Raw genomic sequence first — 10,264 nt, forward strand, 5'->3', positions numbered from 1 at the left:
ACCTTCCCCAACTTGGATGCCCCTCACCCCCTTTAAGCTCTAACGCCCCAAGCCAGGCTGCCCTCTACCCTGCTTGGTCTCTGACACTTTGCACTGGCCCCTCTCTACCGCCACGTAGCTGTCCTCCTCACCTTGCTCAGGCTCTGACTTCCCATGCAGTGCCCTCTTCACCCTGCTCTAGCTCTGACACCCTGCCCCAGGCTGCCCTATGCATGGGCGTCCTTCTCATCCTTACCTTGCTCTGTTCCTATGTGGGGACACCCTGCTTACCCTGCTCAGGCTTTTGCCCCCCAGACCACCCACCCACGTAGATGTCCCCCTCACCCTGCCTGGGCTCCAATACCAAGCACCAGGCCTTGACTCTGCAGGGACTCCCTTCTTACCTGGGCTTTGACACTCCAGGCCGAGCTGCCCCTATATGTGGGTGCCCTTCTCTCTCCACTCAGGCTCTGACTCCCCACACTGGGGCCTCCCCTGTGTGGACATCTTCCTCACCCTTCTTGGCTCCAGCATCCCAACTAATGGTTTCAGGACTGAATTGTTTAGGAAGAGAAATGAAGGGGATGAAGAGGAGGAAAAGGAACCCTGATCTACTCTTTAGTTTTCCAAAGCCCTTATCACTTTCTAGCAAACTTTATACATTGCCTGTTTAGTGTGCCAGCTGTGTGGTGTACTGTGTGGTGAACCTACCCATGGTTCACTGAGGTATCCCCAGTACCTGGAAAGGCACCTGGAGGCGCTGGTGCCTAGGCGTGGAAGGAACACTGGTGCCTGAGGGTGCACACACCGGGGCCTCACTCCCCTCTGCCCCGCCCCCTCAGGCCTCCACTGGGGAAAGTCAGAAGCCCTGGGACCAGGTACGAATGATTTATTTTCCTATAAAGAGCAAAGTACAAAGAGGTGGGAGGTGGGCAGGACAGCTGGGCTCAGAGGGGCAGCAGTGGGCAGGTCCAGTGCTGGCCAACACCCAGGAGTAAATAGGCATCCAAGCACCGCCCAGCCAGGGGGTTTCCAGCTCAGGGGGCCTCCAGCATCATGCTGGAGGCAGCAGGGGGAGGCGAGGTGGAAACTCAAGATGGCAGCTGGTGTCACACAAAGCCAGGCTTCATGGAGGAGCGGCGGCAGTTGGGGCAGCTCCAGATCCCGTTGTTTTGTAGGCACCTTGGGAGGCAAAGACTTGGTCCACTCCCTTGAGGCTGTCCTTCCATCCTGGGCCCATCCCTGCCTCCCCTTCTCCCTTCACCTCTGCAGGGCTGGGAAGGCATCCTTGGTTGCTCTTCAGGCTCCTGTGGGTAAGCCGGCCCGCCCCCTCCCACTCTCCCCCAGAGGCTTCCATGGGTAGAGCAATGGGCAGGGAGTCGGGAGGTCGGAGCCAGCCTCTGCCACCACCCTGAGGCAGGTCTGGCCCTGGGTTTATGAATCTGGGGGGCTCTGAAGGGTCTTTCTGAATTCTCTCTGGGGTGAGCAATAAGCATAATGATGACGGTCAACTCACAGGGTGCTGAGAGGATTCAATGATTAATATAGCGGAAGCTTTAGAACACACCAGGGACACAGAAAGCACTATGTAGGCATCTGCTGCTGTTATTATTGTGATGCGCCGGAGTGCCCTCGAGTGCCCCCAGCCCTCCCTCACCTGAGGTGGAAGATGTGGGAGCAGGGCAGGGCCTGCAGCCTGCTGTTCCTCTCACCAATGGACTCCCCGCACAGGCCGCAGTAGAGCTCGGTCTCCTCCACGCACTCGTGGAAGCGCACGACGTGGGCGCGCAACTCCCGCTGCAGCCCCTTGCTGCGGTAGATACTCTCGCTCAGACAGTGCAGCTTCAGCTGGCTCAGCTGGGCCAGGAGTGTGGGGACGGAGACAGGACCAAAGTCAGTGTCAGGGAGCAGCTGGCCCGCTTCTCCTCCTTACCCAGCCCACGGGGCTGCCTCTGGGCCCTGGGCAGTCAACGCACCCGGGGTCCAGTCCCCACCACTTCCATGCCTGTCTGGTGGACCTAGGAGAAATGTCCTGCCCTCTCTGGGCTTTAGTTTCCCCTCACGCTGAGGGAGTGGGTAGGTGGGGTCCCCTAGTCCTCACCCCTAAGGCTCTTTGGGGATCCATGTTTTTGAAATATTTTATTGCTCGAACCTGCTGCATTTACTCGTAATAATTAATTTTCTTTCCCATTTTTATTAATCTCATACATACACAACAGCTCGTCAGCCTTCCTGATCAACTTGGGATACCCTGGGTGGATATTCCCTCAGTGGCTATAATCCAAAAAGCAAATATATTTGGCCTTTTAGTTGGACTGTGCACCTAATCCCAGAGAAATGCTCAACTTCTAGAAGACTTTGAGGAACACTGAATAGACGTTGATAGAGGGCGATATGGCCACGTGTCAGCAGAAACACCTTCCCCCCTCTTGTCCTCTGCCTCGGTCAGGAACCTTTCATATTTCTGGCACCTTGGAATGTCATTCCTTGCTTTGTCTGGCACCCCCTTGGACACGTACCCTGGGGGAAATGCCCCTTTCTTCCAAACCTCCCCTTGCTACGCCTCTGGTGGGCTTTGGAATTAAGACGGTCGGGTAACTAGGCGTGGGACCTTCAGCCCTCTCTGAGCCTCGTGTTCCTCATCTGTACCATGGGGATCCCTGTACCCACCTTACCAGGGTACAATGAGGCCTGGACTGATGCCTGTAAGAACCCTGGGCATGGCCAGCTCTCAGTGAGACGAGGCCATTGTTAGGAGTTTTAGGGAACACCAAGAAGCCTCTGAGGAATGCTGATCTCCTCTGAGCAGTGACATTCTTGCACCACCTTCAGAAGTGTTCTCTGGGTGGAAGACACAGCCAGGGTCTGGGTGTGGCTGGGGGTAGCTCCTGGGGGACTGAGAAGGACCCAGCACATGGAGGAGTCAGGATGCCCCCCACCCCCAAGTCCTTGCCTTGGGCCGGTGACCCCAGACCCGGGAGAAGGAATCAGGTCTGACCTTGTTCCCCACCTCCTCGGCCAGGTCCTGGGCTCTCTCGATGGCGTCCAGAGCCTAGAAGGTGGCACAGGCCAGGGCTGCGGGCAGAGCTGCCTGACAGAGGCTTTGGCACATAGAGAGGAAGAGGGGCAGGGAGGGGCAGGCCTGGGGAGGGCGACCTGGCTGGGCAGCTGTCCCGTGTACGAAGACAGTGGAAGACTGGGTACAGTCACAGAGCTGTGCAGGCAAGTTACCTCCTGTCTCAGTTTACAGAGACACAAAATGGGAAGAATGTTCCTGGCTCACAGGGTGTTGTGAGATCATGGGAGAGCTCATGGGAGGCAGTCAAAACATCCTGGGTTCAAACTCTGCCTCTGGCCCTTTACCCTCTGTGAGTCTGTGGGCAAGTCATGGGCCTTCTCTGAACCTCAGTTTCCTCATCTAGAAAATGATTAGGTATGTCCTAGACCCATGAGGTTAGTGTGAAGCTGATGTTAGGCAAAGTGATTAAAAGATCCTCAGATTGTTGACTCCAAGTAGGGACCCGCTGGCCCCAAGTGGGGAGCATTAGGGAGCTCTGGGGCCTGCAGGGTAGAGTCCAACCTCACCTTGTCCAGTGCCTTCCTGGCCACCCAGCATTTGGCCACACCCAGCAACACTTGCACCTGCCCCAGGCGGTTTCCAATCTCAGTCATGATGCTCATGGCGGAGTCGTACCTGGGGAAGGCAGTCTGCAGGGCCGGGGAGGGGGTGAAGTCAGGTTGGGCCAGGCCGGCACACTTGCACTCATGCCCACCCACCCCAAGCCCCCACATTAAGCTGGCTTCACCTCCAGGTCCCCGCGGCTCCGGTGGATGTCGGCAAAGCAGAGCAAGCAGAGTGCCTGCAGTGGCCGGTCCCCATGCTGCAGGGCAATCTTCATAGACTCCTGTGTGGGAGGTGGTCCCTCAGGCCTGCTCATCAGCCCCCACCACTGGAGCAGCCCCACTCAGAGGCCCCTCTAAAGAGACAGCCCAGGGATCACTAACATCCTCAGAGCCCCATGTGCCTGTCGCCGTACCGAGGCCCCATACTCTGACCCACTGAGGCCTCACAGCAAGGTGGCTACTCTTACTTCACAGGAATTCCAGAGACTGGCCCTCTTCCTACTTTGCTCTCCAAAGTGCATCATGGAGGGTGTTAGGGGCAGAGGGGAGCACCTCCTGTCTGATGAGGATGGCATGGAAGAGAGTGAGGGGTTTTTTGGGGTGGAGGGTAGAGAAAAAAAATATCCTTCAGGGGCTCAGCTATAGGGAGGCTGGGCCAAAGGCAAGACTGGGGGCCTCAGTGGGCTGGTTTAGAAGGAGGTCCTGCCACCCTGGGCCCCAGGTCCCAGCCCATACCACCACCACCACCTGCCTGCCCCTTTCCTGCTGCCCCACCTCACAACACTCCATGGCACTGCCCAGGTGGCCCAGCAGGCGATACGCCACGGCCATGTGGTACTGGCTCATGGCCCGGTACTTGAGGCTCCAGCCTTTGCCATAGTCGTTGACGAGCTCTGCAGCCTTGCAGGGGAAGAACAGGGCTTTCTCGTAGTCCTGCAGGGACACAGGGAGGGGGTGGGGTGGGAGCTGGCACGTGAGTGTCAGGAGCTGCCCATAAGTTGACAGCTCCAGGGCCTGGCTTCTCCCACAGCCAGGGTGGCCCATAGGGCCTCACCAGTGTTTGCTGGTTCATTCATTCATTCATTCAGCTATCCAGGGGAAAGTGATCCAGGCAGAGGGAACAGCCAGTGCAAAGGCGTGGGTGCCACGAAGGCAGGGATCTTTGGCTGGTTCACTGATGGATTCCAAGAGCCTCGCACCATTCTTGGCACTTAGTAGATGCTCAATAAATTGTGTTGAATGAATGAATGTGAAGGCAAGAGAATACAGTTGGCCTCTCTTCCCACCCAGTTCCAATTTGCCCCTCAGCTTTAGAGACACACAGGGAGGGGGATATCAGTGCACCCCACCTCCCCACTGGAGCTTGCCCCCTGGCCCTCAGGAGCAGATGTTCACTGAAGGCTCAGTGACTGATTGCCAGGGCCATTGGCTACAAAGGACATTGGGACAGACTCACTGAGACCATGAAATCATTCTCATACCTCCTCAGACCTGCCCGTTACCAGCTCATGACCTCGCCTCATGCTCCATTGGGAAAAGAGAAAAAAATCAGACAGAGCTCCCTTATCATTCTCCACCAGAGCTACCACCTCCCATCTCTGTCCCGACACTCTCTGCTGCCCCTCCTGTTGCTATGGAGGAGGGCTCCTTGCTCTTATCCAACACCAGACCCTCCATATGGGCTCTGGACTGAATCTCCCCATCTCTGTACCATCCAGTTCTCTCCTTCTACTGAATCATTCCCATCACTGTAAAGACATGTTTTGGCATTTCTCACCTCACTAAAAAATAAAAATAAAAACAAAAATAGAAATCGAACCTTTTCTTGCCCCATTCCTCATTTAGCTGCAGCCCATGTCTCTGTTCTTTTCCATAGTATGCCTATTTTATCTTCCACGCTGTATCTAATGAGCATTTCAGAGTTTATAGGACCAGAGGAGAACTCTTGATTTCCCCCCACCAACAAAAACCTGCTCCTAATATTCCTAGCACTTTTTAATTTGAAGCCATGTAAATGTTTTAAGGATTCAAAAATTAAATTAAATTAAAATGCAATACCTAGAAATGGAAAATGGAAACAAATGACCCTAACTGATAGCATATTAATATAATGACACAAGAGAAAGTAAGGTATTAGTTAACGGATTAATCTGATTTCCTCAATAAATGATGGAAAATAAAGGCGAGGAGAGGAATTTTCTATTGAAAGAGGCTTGAGACATCGCGTTAAATATGTGACTCTTGTTCGCATTCCAGTTCAAGCAAGCTAAGCATAAACCAGCTGCCATCGAGTTGATTCTGACTCATGGCGATCCCATATGTGCCAGAGTAGCACTGTGCTTTATAGGGTTTTCAATGGCTAATTTTCAGAAGTAGATCTCCAGGCCTTTCCTCCAAGGTACTTCGGGATGGACTGGAACAGCCAACTTTTGGTTAGCAGCCAAGTGCTTTAGCCATTTACATCACCCCGGGAGGAGGTATATTTTCAGGATAAGTAGAGAAATTTAAATATGGGCCAGATATTAGATGTTATGCAGAGATTGTTAATTTGCTGTGCACGTGAATAGTACTGTGACTATGTAAGAAAAGGGTCTTACATAGGAAAATGCCCACCCCCTTTTTTAGAGATGCATACTGAACTACTTAGGGGTAAAATATCATGATGTCTATAATTTTGTATTATAATACTTCTGTTATAATACTTCCGTTAAATATAGGTGAAACAAATCATTATACTATTCTCTCCACTTTCCCTTGTGGTTAGTTTTCTTCATAATAAAAAAAGTATAAATAAAATCCTAGGCATTGACTTTGTGACTCTCATTTCTTCACACCCCACCTCTGCTCCATCAGCATTTACACACTCATCTACCCCAAGATTTATTAAGCACCTGCTATGTGCCAGGTATTAAACTCTCCCACGAGAAATCCGGAAACCCTGGTGGTGTAGTGGTTAAGGGCTTGGTTGCTAACCAAAAGTTTGGCAGTTCAAAATCACCAGCCTCTCCTTGAAAACTCTATGGGGCAGTTCTACTCTGTCCTATAGGGTCACTATGAGCCGGAATCAACTCGATGGCACTGAGTTTTTTTAGTATGAGGAATCCAGACTTTCTGGAGCCACGGAGGCTGAATAAACCCCCGAAACAATTGCCCTAAGATCATCTTTAAACCTCAAACCAAAAATATGCCCTGAAGTCTTCTTAAAAGCAAATAATCGTCTAGCTTAAATAGGAAAGAATGTCTGCCTTCAGCATTGTGCTCTTTTAAGATCTAGCTATGTGGGATAAAAGTGACAACAGCAGATGGGATAAGAAACTTAGGGGGCGGTGAGTTTATGCTAATCGAGGAGGAACAACCTAGAAAAGGAGAGAATGGTTGCACAATTTGAAGAATGTCATCAGTGTCACTGAATTGTACATGTAGAAATTGTTGAGCTTGTGCCTGTTCTGCTGTGTATATTCTCAACCACAACAAAACATAAAATAAATTATTAAAAAATTTCTCATGCGGCCAAACATAGCCAGAATACCTAAGGCGAAGGGGAACAAATACTCATGACCAGAAGCCTGCAGCCACTGACCCTCTTGGTTCCTGTGCGCAATCCTCACCTTCCTCTTCTCCCTTCCTCCTCACACCCCCTGCTCCAGGCATGCTACGTGCAGCGCGGTAGACCCTGTGTGACGGTAGACCCTGTGTGACGGTAGACCCTGTGTGACGGTAGACCCTGTGTGACGGTAGGCCCTGTGTGACGGTAGGCCCTGTGTGACGGTAGACCCTGTGTGTGTGACGGTAGACCCTGTGTGTGTGACGGTAGACCCTGTGTGTGTGACGGTAGACCCTGTGTGATGGTAGACCCTGTGTGATGGTAGACCCTGTGTGACGGTAGACCCTGTGTGACGGACTAGAACAACTGCCCCGTGGGGTGTTCTTGGTTGTAATCTTTACAGAAGCAGATCACCAGGTCTTTCTCCTTTGGAGCCATTGGTGGGTTTGAACCACCAAGCTTCTAATTAGCAACCCAGTGCTTAACTGTTGCGCCACCAGGGGTCCAGGCATGCTGGCCTCTTTACCCTACCTAGAACAAGCCAGGCATGCTCTCTGCAGGGCCTTTGCTTTATCTGTTCCCTCTTTTTGTGGTTGCTTGTTGCCTAGAGTGCTCTTTCTCCAGATTTCTACAGGGCTCACCCCCTCATCACCTCAGGTCATCAATTATCATCTCAGGAGGCCCCCCTGAGCCTCCTCCACCCTCTGCACTTCCTTGTATTTTCACCCCCGTCTCTGCTTTATTTTCTCCTCAGCTCTTTGTAAGACGCTATATAATGTACTTCTTGATCGTGTTTATTGTCTTTCTCAACCAGAATGCAAGCTTTCTGAGGGCAGTGGTGTTGGGCGTCACTGAGTCGATTCCGACTCATAGCGACCTCATGTGACAGAGTAGAACTTCCCCATGGGGTTTTCTTGGCTGTAATCTTTATGGAAGTAGATCACCAGGTCTTTCTCCTTCGGAGCTGCTGGGTGGGTTTGATCCACTGAACTTTTGACTAGCAGCTTAGTGCTTAACTGTTGCTTTGCCAGGGCTCCTTTTACGAGGGTAGGGACTTTATGTTTTTTTCATTGCTGCATCCCAAACCAGCAGTGCCTGGGACAAAGTAGACGCTCAATAAATATTTGATGAATGAATCTTTACAACCCTGTTCTTCATTTTATAGATGCACCTACCAAGGTTCAGACAGCAGACGTGATTTGCCCAAGATCACAGAGCAAACACGGGACACTGCCGGTCTACGGCCGGTCCTCACACAACAGCCTCCCGTTCCCCTAGGAGCTCAGACAGATCAAGGTTTGAATCCTGGCTCTCCCCTTTCTTTCGCGGGTAAGTCTTTTGTCTCTCTGATGCTCACACACCTGGTTTCTACCTAAAAGGGAGGACTAAACGAGGTAGTGTAGCAGGGAGTGTGGTTCGCGGGGGGCTCCCAGGGAGCCCAAGCCCCCACCTCGGGCCCAACCCACCTTGACCTGGGCATAGAAGCTGCCCAGGCTGCAGCAGACACGGCACTCCAGCATGGCATCATCGTTGTTGTGGGCATAGCGCAGGGCCTTCTCGAAGCTCTCCAGGGCCTTCTGGAAAAGGCTGAGGCCTAGGAAGGCGTTGCCCATGCTCAGGCTGACCTGGCCTCCGAGCTGGGCACCCACCCTGGTGCCCGGCAGTCCAAGGCAGGTCTTGCAGTAGGAGATGGTCTTGTGAAACTCGCACAGCTTCTCATTGCTGCGTGCCAGGTTGAGGTAGCTCTCCAGGAGGAAGTCGGCATCCTCCAGCTCCCGAGCCGTGTCAATCTGCACCACGGCGAACTGCCCGCCAGGCAGAAGGCAGTGGCTGTCAGTAGGCCCAAGCCTCCGACTGGAGACTCCAAGCTCCCATCCTCAGAACCACAGCATCAGACCCCAAAGCCTCAGACCCAGACCTTCCATGCCCCAGGCTCAGACCCGTTCTCGATTCCCCACCCTCAGACCAGAAGCTTCAGCCCTGGGGGGCCTAACCCCCAGGCTCAGACCCAAAGCATCAGACCCCAAAGCCTCAGACCCAGACCTTCCACCCCTCAGCCACAGACCCGTTCTCTACCCCACTGCCAAATACCAGAAGCTTCAGCCCTGGAGCCTCCACCCCCCAGGTTCAGCCCCTGAGCGTTCACCCTGCTGCCCCTAGCCTCAGATCTGGAGTCTCCACCACCCTCCGAACCCCAGCCTTAAACCTGAAGCCCTCACCACCCCAGGTTCAGATACACAACCCCAAAGAGAAGGCAGAGACCTAGACTCTAAAACCTAGGCTTGAGATCCCTGAGCCCTGGACCCTAAGGCCTGGGAACCTCAGTCTCAGCCTGTGGTACACTGGAGCTCAAGGCCACAGGCCTGAATCCCAAGCCAAGACCTGGCATCTAAAACCCAGGACCTCAGATGCAGATTGAGAGCTGCAGGCCCTGGCCCTCACCCTTCAGAGGCAACCGAGCCTGAGGAGCCTGGGAGAAGCTGGGCCCTGGCCTTGATCTTCCCACAACCATGCCCTGGTCCCACCTTCAGCATCTCCTTGTAGCGGCCCATCTCCGAGTGGGCTGTGACCAGGCAGCCCAGCACGCGGAAGCGCCCCACCAGGTCGGTGTTCTTCTCCAGCACCTTCATCCACACCTGCAGCGCCTTCTCCGTCTGGTTGGACTGGTACAGCTGGAGCCCCTTTTCAATCTGCTGCTTCGTCTGGTCCTGCCCCATTCTCCTGAAGCCCCACGCCCCACACAGAAGAGACGCTGGTGGCTCTGGGCCTCTAGGCGCTCATGGCGCAGGACTCACCATGCTGCTGCCTGCTGAGCCCAGGAAGGAAAGCAGCGTTGCTCAGAGCCGGCACAGGACCTGCACTGGGAGCAGGCGCCACCCTGGGAACAAAGCTGGTGCAGCCTCTGTCTGCAGCTGTCCCTGCCAGTTGGGGCCGTGTGGCTGCCGAGGAATGTCAGCCACTAGGTCACGCGGGCCTCTGCTGCACCCACCCCCAGGCTATGAGACGGCTTCCCCAGGGATGCAGGCACCCTGCCACCTGGACACTCCTTGGGCTGTCTTCAGTACTCCTGATGCTGGTCCCGACGGCCCTGGAGAGGCAGGTCCTCCCTACAGCCTT

At 53.8% G+C, this 10,264-nt stretch overlaps 1 protein-coding gene across 2 annotated transcripts; it reads right to left on the bottom strand.

Annotated features, from left to right (window-relative positions):
* Window positions 1-986: 986 nt before the first annotated feature.
* On the bottom strand, window positions 987-9,992 carry RAPSN (receptor associated protein of the synapse). 2 transcript variants are annotated; one of them, XM_049889678.1, is made up of 8 exons: window positions 9,673-9,992; window positions 8,614-8,952; window positions 4,378-4,536; window positions 3,786-3,884; window positions 3,565-3,687; window positions 2,978-3,031; window positions 1,637-1,836; window positions 987-1,161 (listed from the first exon to the last, which is right to left on the bottom strand). In XM_049889678.1, exons 1-8 carry the CDS (start codon window positions 9,862-9,864, stop codon window positions 1,089-1,091), a joined length of 1,239 nt encoding a protein of 412 aa, XP_049745635.1. In that variant the 5' UTR covers window positions 9,865-9,992; the 3' UTR covers window positions 987-1,088. The 2 variants fall into 2 exon arrangements, with proteins under 2 accessions (XP_049745635.1, XP_049745636.1); XM_049889679.1 differs by lacking the exons at window positions 2,978-3,031; window positions 3,565-3,687.
* Window positions 9,993-10,264: the final 272 nt, after the last annotated feature.

The sequence above is a fragment of the Elephas maximus genome, chromosome 7 (assembly GCF_024166365.1).
Source record: "Elephas maximus indicus isolate mEleMax1 chromosome 7, mEleMax1 primary haplotype, whole genome shotgun sequence".
NCBI lineage: Eukaryota > Metazoa > Chordata > Mammalia > Proboscidea > Elephantidae > Elephas > Elephas maximus.